At 35.1% G+C, this 12,792-nt stretch overlaps 1 protein-coding gene and 1 pseudogene across 3 annotated transcripts in view; one reads left to right on the forward strand and one right to left on the reverse strand.

Annotated features, from left to right (window-relative positions):
- The window catches only part of Eif2b3 (eukaryotic translation initiation factor 2B subunit gamma), a 109,792-nt gene that overhangs the window by 58,534 nt on the left and 38,466 nt on the right, over positions 1-12,792 (reverse strand). For all 3 annotated transcript variants that reach the window (XM_077791276.1, XM_077791275.1, XM_077791277.1), the window contains exon 5: positions 5,741-5,852. In XM_077791276.1, the coding sequence (XP_077647402.1) occupies positions 5,741-5,852 (112 nt within the window). The remainder of the gene's footprint in view (positions 1-5,740; positions 5,853-12,792) is intronic.
- On the forward strand, positions 5,947-12,200 carry LOC113189164 (RNA-binding protein 39 pseudogene; annotated as a pseudogene).

The raw sequence follows: 12,792 nt of genomic DNA on the forward strand, positions 1-12,792 counted from the left end.
AGGAAGACTGCAAGTTGAGGTCAGCTTTGGCAACTTAGCAAGACCTTATCTCAAAATAAAGTATCAATAAAAAGGGTTGGGGATGTAGCCCAGTGGTAGAGCACCCCTAAGTCCGATCCCTAGTGCCATCGCCAAAAGTTGAGATACATCAGCTATTCTGTCATTTTTATCATAAGACCTGTCTATGATCATCTTGAAGAAATTATTCCTGAAGCTTTCTAACCTATTCCAATCTGGTTTGGTTGCTGTTACAGTGGGTATAAAACATGTTATTATGGAACCTCCCTTCATCATCATCTTGGGGTTTCATCTTTTTCCTATATGGGTTGCCCTTTTCCCTATATTGTACCTTTTTCTTAGTTTATATCAGGACTTGGTGTTATACAGACTATAAGAACTCTTTGAAAACAGATGTACGGAAAACAAATGTCTGAAAAATTCTTAATTTGATTTTCATTCATGATTGATAGTTTCACCAGATAAGATTAACAATTTTTTAAAGATATTTCTCCATTTTTTTTTGTTTTGTTTCTGGTGTTGCTATTATGAAATTCAAAAACCATTTTAATATTGTTGTGTATGATATCCTTCTTCTCTTTGGGAGTTTGCAGGATCTTTGTTATAAGAATTATAAAATTTCACAATGACAACCTTGGCATGTTTCTTTTCATACGTTTTGCTGGCACTATTTCCTTTAAGTCTAGAAATCCAGTTCCTTTCATTCTAAGAAGAAAAAAAAATTTTAAAAATCTTTTGTTGTAGATGGACACAATACCTTTATTTTATTTATTTATTTAGTACTGAGGATTGAACCCAGTGCCTCACAAATGCTAGATAAGCGCTCTACAATGGCACTACAATCCTAGCCCTGCAAAAAATTTCTATTGATGATTTCTTTCCCCTGCATTTCTCTGTTCTTTCTCAAACTCCATATTAGGAATATGTGACATCTTTGGCTGCTCTTTTAATTGTCCTATCATTTATCTATTTTACATTAATTTGCTACAGAAAAATTTTCAAAAAATTTCATCCAACCATTCTGTTGAATTTTTAATTTAAGTATCAACATTTGTTTATTCTGTAAATGTTCTTTTTAAAATACAACATTTTGCTGGGTGCGATACGCACATATGTAATAGCAGTTTGGGAGGCTGAAGCAGGAGGATCCTGTTTGAAACCAGCCTCAGCAACTCAGTGAGACCCTGTCTCAAAATTAAAAAATAAAAGGGAATGTGGATGTAGTTCAGTGTTGAAGCATCCCTGGGATCAATTCCCAGTACCTCCACCCCACCAAAAAAAAAAAAAAAAAAAACAAAAAACAAAACTAAACTAAAAATCTCAGCATTTTGCTTTGCTTTGGGGTTTACATATGTAATATTCTCTTTTATCTCTCAATGAAGGCAAATATTTTTTGTTTGTCCACTGCTGAGTCCCTAGGTCCTTGAACTCAAATATTTGTTAAATAAATAAATAAATCTTCCTGAGGATACTTACGTTACCTTTTCTAAAGTTTTCTTTGTATAATTTGTTTCCTGTGAGTTGATTTTTTTTTGTTTTATTTTTGTTTTTTTTCCTATTTATTTGTTCTGGCCTCCGAACTAGTAATTCTTGGTTTTCTATTCTAAATTTGAGAGTGTCACAATAAACATCTGATTGGGAGCACTGAACGTGTGATAGGGCCTGTCGACTTTGAAACTGAATATAGGGATTTTTTTCCCCTGATAAATAAAAAATAAATAAAAATAAAAACATTTTATTTCTTACATACATGACAATAGTGGAGTGCATTACATTCATAATTATCCATTCACAGCACAATTTTTCGTAACTCTGTATATAGAGTATGTTCACGCCAAATTATGCCATTATAAGAATATTTTTGAGAAACTCCTTGATGTTCATCTTTAGGTGTTTCCTCTTGAACTATCTATCAGTTATCACAGAGAAGAATCCTCTAATATCCTTGCTTAATGGATGTGGGCCTAGCTGCCAGTTTTTAGAAGCCAAGTGGAAGAAGGAAATTGAGGACCTTCGTACATTTCTTACATTTCATTTTCTACCTGTTCCCTCCAACCTCATTTATTCTTGGTGCCCCATTCTTGTGACTTTCTAGTCTTCTCTCTTTCTTCTAAAATTTGTTATCTTTATTTTCCTTTTCTTTAGCCTTCTGGATTTACACCTTTCTAAAAATCCCTTTATTGTTATTTTAGTGGGGTTTCAGAAGTCATCTTACTTATCTAGTTCTTATATCTTTATTTTATGTTAAAATCATTACCTTACAAGAAGTTTCTATATCTTTGATTACATGTTTGGGTCACAGTCTCGTTCTCTATTTCAGAAATATTAATTATATTGAATCATCTTTGCCTTTCATTTCTATTAGATTTTAATTTATTTAACCATGTTCTTCTCTCTATTTTTCTCTTTCTCCTCCCTTTCTCTATCACTTTTTTCTTTCTTTCTTTCTTTCTAGGCAAGTGCTCCACCACTGAGCGACAGACACTCTCGAGCCCAACCATTTTCTTTTTTATCTAAATCACTGAATATCTCAAACTATTCTTCTGTGACAGTAATTTAATTTTCAGCAATGTCTATTCTGTTCTTTCCTGTCTTTATAATTATTTAATTAATTTTGTAACTAAATTATTTGGTCCTCAATAATTTCCATTTTAGTTCTATGATGTCCTTTTTTATTAATCTTAATTTGTTGTTTTATCCTTACATCACTGAATTCTTATTTATTCAATTCATTGTTTAATTATTTATTTTATATTTGTAAGGAAAATTTTCTATTTCTCAAATTGTGTGTGTGTTTTTTAAATATAGTTTTTTCAAGGCATTTTTCATCTTTCCTTTCTTTTCTCAAACCTGAGTAGCCACCATATCCAGCTACAAGGTACTTTCTTTCCTTTTATTTTATTTGCTCTCCATGTTTGTATAGTTGATGTCTAATTCTTTTTGTCTTTTTCATGCTTAAATCATGGTTCTGGCCAGAATTTCATTTATTTTGATATAATATAGATGAATTCTTATTTCTGACCCTCCTGTATCTGAGACCAGGTACTATATGAGTGTTGGCTATTTTATATTCTATATATTTTTCTATGGTTTTGGAAATGATGTTGGAAGGGCACGGAAGGATATAAAAAAAAACATAGCTAAGATACTGTTAAGTCTTTGTTAGAAAATTGCTCTTTCCTGAGAGTTTGTTAAAGGTTCTTGGTTCCTGCCATATAATTATGGGGCATATTCCATCCCCATGTAGGGAAATTATCTCTGTCTGTATTTTTGCATCCATTTGTTCTTCAGGCTTAAATATTTCCTTTTGTTCAAGTTCAGTTTCATGGTTCAGTTTCCCTTCTTAATAATTTATTTCCCAGTAGCTGCCCCTACTGATTCATAGTCAAAGATAAAGGCAAATTTTATTTTATTTAAAAAAAAATTTTAGTTCAACATGGACACAGTACCTTTTTTTTACTTATTTATTTATTTTATGTGGTGCTGAGGATTGAACCCAGTGCCTCACATGTGCAAGGCAAGCGCTCTACCACTGAGCCACAACCTCAGCCCCAAAGTTTATTTCTTTGTAGATTTGGGTATTTTAACAAGAATTTGCAGGATTTCATCATCATATCAATATGGATTCTGGCGTGGAAATGGGAGCCTACTTTTATTCTTCCTATGTTCCTCACCAGAATCTTGTTTCTTTCCTTGGCTACCAGTTTTTAAACTTTATTACTTTAATTATCCTACTTCCTTTGCTGATCTTGAAACTTCAGATGCTTTTTATCTCTATTTTTTTAAAATATTTTTTTAGTTGTAGTTGGACACAATATCTTTATTTATCATTTATTTTATGTGGTGCTGAGGATTGAACCCAGCATCTCACATGTGTGAAGCGGGCACTCTACCAATGAGCTACAGCCCCAGCCCTCTATTTGTAATTTTCTAATTAGAAACTAGTGGTAGGAAGTTCTGTGATACAGTTTGAATAGCTATTTTAATCCAGAAGTGATTGTATGGTATTTTTCAATAGCTGTTTACTTATTTAGAAATGATAATAATAAGTTAAGTGGGGTGCCACAGGCCTATAATCCCAGCGGCTCAGGAGGCTGAAACAAGTGGATCACAAGTTCAAAGTTAGCCTCAGCAAAAACGAGGTGTTAAGCAACTCAGTGTGACCCTGTCTCTAAATAAAATCCAAAAGAGGACTGGGGATGTGGCTCAGTGGTTAAGTGCCCCTGAGTTCAATTCCTGGTACATCCCCCAAAACATATATTAAAATAATAATAATAATAATGTGTACTGTTTTTGGTCACTTACTAGGTAAGAGGCATTAAGCTAATTAATTTATATGTATTACCTTATTTATTCCCCACAATACTCCTATTATTATCAGTCTCATTTTATAGATGAGACAACGAAGGTGCTAATATAGAACTTTTATCCTTCAATGTAACAACCTAACTGAAGCCAGATTTTAGCTTGATTTCATTAAACAATATATTCTGAAATACCTCTCCTATTGTGCTGAATAGCAAAGGCAAAAAGTAAGGTATTTCTTTTCCCAATTTACTCCTCTCACATTCATTTTACCCAGGTTTCAAACATTCATTAAACATCCTGATATACTAGCATTAGGCAGAAAGTTCCATGCTAGAAAAACAATCAGTGAATGCTAACTGAAGAAAATGTGACTGGGTTGACTATGTGTATTAAAGGAGATATCTCAATGAGACAGTATTACATATCTAGTAAAATGGTTTCTATCATAAAAAGTGAAAATATCAAATACTGGCAAGGATATGAAGAAACTGGAACCCTTATGCATTATTGGTGGGACTGTTAAATGGTACAATTATTAAGGAAAATAGTATGGAAATTCTTCAAAAAATTAAAACTAGAACTACCATATGATCCAGCAATTCCACTTCTGTGTATAAATCCAAAAGAACTGAAAGCAAGGTCTCAAAGAGATATCCACATATGCATGTTCATAGCAGTACTATACACAATAGCCCAGGAGTAGAAGTAACTCAAATGTTGAACGGATGAATAGATGAGCAATATGTGATATAGACATACAATGGAATACAAGCATTAAAAAAGAAGAAAATCCTGTCATATGGTATAACATAATGAATCCTGAGGATATTATGTGAAATAAGTCCATCACATAAAGACAGACAATTACTTTATGATTTCATTTATATAAGGTATCTAAAGTAGTCAAATTAATTGAAACAGAAAATAGAATGGTGGTTATAAGGGGCTTACGGAAAGGGGAGAAAAGGGGAGTTGTCTAATAAGATATGTTATGAAATCATATTTCCAAGATGAAAAAGCTCTGGAGATCTGTTTCCTAACAAAGTGAATATACTTATTACTGTACTTGTCACTTAACAATGGTTAAGATGGTAAATTTTATGTTATGTGCTTTTTGCCAAATTTTTTTTAAAGGAGGTTCTAAAACACTATCAGAAAGACAGTCATGTTCTCCCCACAGCTGCTTTACCTTATTCCTATGCAGGTTTTGGCTCTACCTTGTCAGAAAAGACAAAGGGAAAGTTTCATGCAGTGAAGAAAAGCCTTTATCCTGTCTCATGGGGGAAAACATTCACATACTTTTGTCAATTTCACACAATATAATCTAGTTTTTATTCCATCTTTCCCATGGTGGGTGGTTTTATTTTGTTTTAAGACAAGGAGAACTGCCAAGAAGGAAATCTCGAGGGCTTACTTCTGCAGGATGGATCCCTTAATAACCAGCTCTTCATCCAAGTCTGCTTCATTAGCCATGAAGAGCAGCCTCTTTCCTGTGTTGTCCACTCCAATGAAGTCACGCTGCTCTACTAAATCATACAAAAGAGGAAAATCAAGTAAAGCCATTTACCCCATCTTTATTACTAAGTCAGGGGACAGGGTACCTAACTGTTCACATTGCTCATGGAACCAAATGAGAGATTGAGGTGAGAGAGGAGCTGTGATGACTATCATGTAGCACATACCACAATGTTTAAAACACAAGCACTCAAAACACTTTTTATATGTATTGCTCTAAAGGCTACTATCAGGTTAACTGGTAAAGTTTGAATAGGTATGTGGATTAAAGTATTGTACCAATGAAATTTCCTGTTTTAAGAGACTGTCCTTTGGTGGGAGTATTGGCAGGAATACAAGAGAATGTATTTAAGGCAAAGGAGAATCAGTCTCAATTTATTCTCAAATCATTCTGAAAAATAATTTTAGATATAATATATTGCCTATATTTATCATGTATACTGAATATATATTATAAAGAGAGAGAATGATGAACAAATGTTAGTAGTTTGGGGAATCTGAGTAAAGAATATTATTTGTACTATTCCTATAACCATTCTGTATTTGTAAATATGAAATTATTTCAAAAATAAAAAGTTAAGGGGAGGGTTGGGGGTGTAGATCAATAGTAGAGTGCTAGCATGCAGGGGCCCTGGGTTTGAGCTCTAGCATTTAAAAAGGGTAGGGTGCAGTCAAGTAAGTAGATGACTCACAAACCTACTTCATGGCACAGAACATACAGCAAGGAATTTTCTCTTTCAAATAATAACCTTAGGTCATAATGAAAATTGTGAAACTGAACAGACAGGGGATTGAACAGTACTAAGCCTTAAACCAGAGGTGATCTACCACTGAGTCACATCCCCAGCCCCCCACCTTTTAAAAAAATTTTGAGACAGGATTTTGCTAAATTGCCCAGGATGGCCTTGAATTTGTGAACTTTCAGCCTCACACTCCTAAAGAGCTGGGATTACAGGCCACACCTTGCTAGATAGTAAATACAAAAATTGTGTGTGTGTGTGTGTTGGGGGGGGGCTGCTGGGGACTGACCCCAGAACCTTGTGCATGTGAGGCAAGCATTCTATCAACTAAGCTATATCCCCAGCCCCAAATAAAATATTTAAGTTAAAAAAATTACCAGGCATGGTGGCACACACCTGTAATCCCAACGGTTTAAGAGGCTGAGGCAGAAGGATCATGAGTTCAAAGTCAGCCTCAGTAACTTAGTGAGGCCCAAAGCAACTCAGCGAGACCTGTCTCTAAATAAAATATAAAAAAGGCTGGGGATATGATTCAGGGGTTGAGCCCCCTGGATTCAATTACTGGTTCAAGAAAAGGGGAAAAAAAAGTTAAACAAAATACATGCTCTCATTTGATCCTCAAAATAAACAAAGCAATGCTTTAACATTTTTTTTTAAAGTAGAAATTGAAAATTAAGTTCTAGGAAAGATGTTATCTATAAAGATGAATTTGCTTTTTAAAAAATTCATTTATTTACTTGTTCTAATTAGTTATACATGACACAGAATGCATTTCGATTCATAGTACACAAATGGAACACAGTTTTTCATGTCTCTGGTTGTACACGAAGTAGAGTCACACCATTTGTGTCCTCATACACGTACCCAGGGTAACAATGTCTATTTCATTCCACTATATTTTCTACCTCCATGCCCCCTTCCTTTCCCCTCTGTCCCTTATCTGTCTTTTTTTTCTTAATTTTTTTTAGTTGTAAATGGATCTTTTTTCATTATTTACTTATTTATTTATATGTGGTGCTGAGGATTGAACCCAGAGCCTCATGCAAGCCAGGCAAGTGCTCTACCATTGAGCCTTTTATTGATAGAAAATGGCTACTATATAATTGAACAGGCTTCACTGTTGATTGTAGCTACCTATATATCTAGAACCAAATATATTTTTCAATTGCATCATGTTTGGCTCAGGTGAGTAAAAGCATTAAGACCATCAATCAGCTGGGTGTGGTAATCCTAGTAACTAAGGAGGCTGAGGCAGGAGAATCACAAGTTTGAGGTCAGCCTCAGTAACTTTGCAGATCCTAAGCAACTTAGTGAGACCCTAACTCAAAATAAAAAATAAAAAGGCTGAGGATATAGCTCAAGTGTCCCTGGGTTAAATTCCTAGTACCAAACAAAAACAAAAACAAAACTATCAATCAGATGTTCCTGTTCATTTTATTATACAAAGGAATAAGAACACATACTGCCAATTTCAAGCTCACTTTGCAGAGAGTTCCAAATGCCACACAGCAGCTTTGACATATGTCAATTTATCCATTACATGGAAACTTAAGAATATGACAAAGGCTGTAAAGGTCTGATTAACAGCCAGTCACAGGTTGGGGTTGTAGCTCAGTGGTGGAATGCATGTGTGAGGCCTGGGTTTGATTCTCAGCACCACATATAAATAAATAAAATAAAGGTCCATCAAGAAATAATAAATAAATAAATAAATAAATAAATAAATAGAGCCAGTCACTTGGAAACAGAGAGATTATTTTTGGATATAAACTGGAGTACTTATTTTATACAAGTCCTTAGCCTCACAAAACTCTTTGAATTACTCAATGTCCTGGGAGCAATAATTTCTAGCCAGCCATTTTTTCAACTACATTGCACTTCGGCCACAATTCTCTCCCTCCCATACCCTGCTCCTTATATTGCTGCTTTGTGGTTACCATAGTAACTGGGACCTCAGAATATGAATCAAATGATAGAAACTTGAGAGTCTTCTTTCTATTTTGCTTTACCAAAGTGAATTCCACTTTGGGAGCACAGCAAATAACTTGAAAATGTCCATCCTAAGAAGATGACTACACAAATAAGGTTAAGAAAGATGATGAAACTATGAACTTCCATTTATTAAGAATTAAAAAATCTGACATATTCAGCTATTCACACCTTTTTTTCTTTTTTACTTCTTTGATATTAAACCAAAAATGAACAAATCAAAACTAATAGTATAAATTGTAGATTTTAAAAGGTCACTAACTTGTTATAGCTTCTTCTCTTCAGAGATAAGATTAGTTCTGTATCCTTTACATCTGGGCTGACCTAGGAATTAACTAACAAACTGATATAGTATGTGTTCTGAGTTTAGGTCTCCAGAGACCTTGTAACTTCTACTTCCATTCTCTTAGAACCTGCTGTTGCTACCATGTTGAACAAGCCAGGGTTAGCCTCTTGTATGATAAGAGACTACATGGAAAGAAAAACCCATCTCTCATAGCTGAGCGCTAGTCATATTACTGAGTCTAGGTGTGGTAGGTAGACTGTGAGAAGTACTTGTGAGCGGCGGCAGCAGCAGCAGCATTTTCTTCCTAATATGAGTACTACAGGCACTTCAAAGCCTACACAGACATTTAGAGAAAATGATATAGAAAGCAATGTTTTCGAGGCTCCTTACAAGAAGGATAAGAAGCTAGATGTGGCTGCACATACCTGTCACCTCAGCTACTCAGAAGGTTGAGGCAAAAGGATCACAAATTCAATGTAGCCTGGGCAATACAGTAAGATCCTGTCTCAAAAAGAAAGAAGGATAAGAACAAGTTTGGCAGTGCTAATGGCCATGAAGAAGAAGATGCAAAAAGAGGGAAAAAACAAGTTGTAGTCTTGAAAGAAAAAGAAGCAAAGTAAGGAATGGAAGCAAAGTAGAGCTGGAGAAAGAAAAAGCAAAAGCCTGGAAAGGAAGTAAAGTAGCAAAAAAGAAAGGAACCCTTTAAGAAATTGAAATTAGCCAGGCAAATGGTGTAGCCTCTAATTCCAGTAACTAAGGAGGCTGAGGCAGAAGGTTAGGAGCCAGCACTGGCAACTTAATGAGACCCTGTCTCAAAATAAAATATAAGAAGGGTTGGAAGTATAGTTCATGGTAGAGCACTCTGGGTTCAACTTCCAGTTTAAAAAAAAAAAAAGTTAAACTCATAGATGATGAAGCCATTACAAAGTCCCTATTCTGTATAAAAATTTAACAGTGCCAGCTGAGGAAAGACTGGGTTGCCTCTGTTAGAGTCTGTAAACAAGTCTGGATGGCGCCTGGCAAAATGCCAGAGGGAGTGGTTTGTGAAGTAAGGCCAGCGAGCCATTAAGTGTGGAGATTTCTTATTGGTTGACTCATGGTCTAGTTTATGCTAATTAAGATAAGCTGTGTGGAATGTATAAATACTGCTCCTGTCCTACAATAAAGGGCTCCCACTCCTGCTGTATCAATCTACACAAGTTGCTCGCCCCCCCCAGCCCCCTGCTATTTTGCTGCAGCCGAGAAAAAGAAGCAAGGACAGTTTTTTGCAGGCAGCTTGCAGAGAATTCAAAGGAGGAAGGTGGAAGAGTTTCTCTAGAGCAGGAAATGTTTGAGATGTGAGGATGATTTCTGATAGAAATTCAAGATGCTCCAAAGGAATTGCATATGTAGAGTTTGCTGATGTTAGCTCAATGCCTCTAGTAATAGGATTAACTAACCTGAGTTTTAGGAGTGCCAATCATAACACAGGCATCACAGGCAGAAAAAAACAACAACAACAACACAGCAATGGCCAACAACTTACAAAAGGGAAATATTGGACCTAAAGAACTTTATTACCTTTAAAGGCTCATTATCTTTAAACATAACTGATAATGTGCTTTGGGCGATCTTAAGCCTTTTAGACAGAATTAAAGTATGTAGCTCGTGATGGACAGTGAAATACATCAATCTAAATAATTTTCTGACCTAAAATATGCCAAGAAGGCTTTGAAACAACTTATGGATTAGATCTAGCAGGAGGGCCAATGAAAGTTGTTCATATCAATAAATATGCTGATGCTTCTAATGCTAGTTCGTTTCTGGTCAGTGATGAACATGAGAGGCCTAGAATTGACTTGGGAAAAATGGGTTAACTTCAAATTAATGGCAAGATGTGTAGAGGGTACAGGTTTGCATATTCCACCAGCAGCACAGCAAGCTCTACAAATGAGTATACACACACATACACACACACACACACACACACACATATATATATAGTAATATGTTTATATTAATCCTGTCCTCCTCAGTATTCACATCCACAAATGGTCAGAAAAAAAGTGGCAAGGGGAGAAAGGTGACTGCTGAACCATATAGTTTTTAGTCATTCTCCTGAAAGTCTGTAAGAGCAGCATTTGGAAAACTTGGACTTAGGGGATCTAGACTATGAAGTAGGATCTAGAAACAGAAGACTGTTGGCTATCCTGGCACACAACAGCAATCAAGAGGCTGATCAAATATGTAGTCTGAGAAATTCAGGATTTTTTCCTCCTTTTGGTGGTTGCTGGGGATTGAACATCAGGGACATGCTAGGAAAGCACTCTACCACTGAGCTACATTCCTAGCCCTTGGAATTCTTTTAAGAAATGCTTATCATAACAAAATAAGCCAATCTCAAAGAACCAAAGGCCAAATGATTTCTTTGATACATGGATGCTAATTCATAATTAGGGGTGGGGAAGATTAGAGGTACTTTGAATTAGACAAAAGAGAGTGAAGGGAGGGGAAGGGGTATGGGGGTTGGAATAATAGTAGAATGAATTGGACATTATTACCCTACGTGCATATATAATTACATGACCTGTGTAACTCTACACCATGTACAACCAGAAGAATGAGAAGTAGTACTCCATTTATGTATGATGTGTCCAAATGCATTCTACTGTTATGTATAACTAATTAGAACAAATTTTTAAAAATTTAAAAAATGCTTATCATTGAAATGCAAAGCATTTAACAGAAGGAATTTAAAATTCAGTTATTTAGGTGAACTTTAGCACTGAAAGGTAACAAAATGTAAATAACAAGGAGTTCAAAATTTCGTATTAAAAATGAAAAACCTTGGACTGGGTTGTGGCTTAATGGCAGAGCGCTTGGTTAGTATGTGTGAGGCACTAGTTTCAATTCTCCGTACCACATATAAATAAATAAATAAAATAAAGGTCCATTGACAACTAAAAAAATACGAAAGATCTATTTAAATTTTTTTTTGTTATAATTGCACAGAAAGCCTTTATTTATTTTCAATTATTTTAGTTGTTGGTGGCCACATATTTGCTAAGCAAGCCCTCTGCACTGAGCTATAGACTCAATTCCTAAAAATGAAAAATCTTACCTGGGTAAAGTTTTGTTTTGTTTTGTTTGGGCAGTACTGAGACTAAACTGAGGGTCACTTTAATAAGATAACATAAAATACAATACTTCAAAAAGTATTAAGAATGAAATTCAAACTCTTTGGTCTGATCCCTGGATCCTCTCCAGTCCCATCTGTTTCCCTACTATCCCATATTCACATTCCAGCTATATCAAGTTACCAGAATATATCACACTTTTTCAAAAAGTTAAGGGAGCCAGCTTAAAGGAACTTCCAGTAGCTAAACTATAAAGGATGGATAGATAGATAATAATTAATGTCAAATACAATTAAAATGATACATAGGATAATAATTAATGTCAAATACAATTAAAATGATACATAGGAGATAAAACCTAATGTGAAATGTACTGAAAAGTTCTAATGCCAAGAAGAGTAACTCTAATAAGTCACTTCATTTTTAAAATTGAGTGTATAAAGGAGTACTGATAAGCAAAAGCCATTAAAATATAATATCTGTTTATAAAGTCTGATTGGATAGTTGTTTCTATCTCTGTAAGTAGAAAAGGATGAATACAGGGAATTGTGAATAAGCAAACCAGATCTTGCAAAAGTAGAAACCATATCAAGAATAAAAGGACTGATCAGCACGAGCATTATTACATAATAAAAAGGTAGAAAAATTAAACAACAATTGGAGCTGGGAATGTAGCTGAGAGGTGGCGCACTTTCCCTGTATGCTTGAGGCTCTAGTTTTGATCGTCAGTATTACAAGAACAAAAAATCACTGTTGGGGCTGGAGTTGTAGCTCAATGGTAGAGTGCTTGCCTTGTACATGTGAGGCACTGTGTTCGATT

Source organism: Urocitellus parryii, chromosome 11 (genome assembly GCF_045843805.1).
Source record: "Urocitellus parryii isolate mUroPar1 chromosome 11, mUroPar1.hap1, whole genome shotgun sequence".
Taxonomy (NCBI): domain Eukaryota; kingdom Metazoa; phylum Chordata; class Mammalia; order Rodentia; family Sciuridae; genus Urocitellus; species Urocitellus parryii.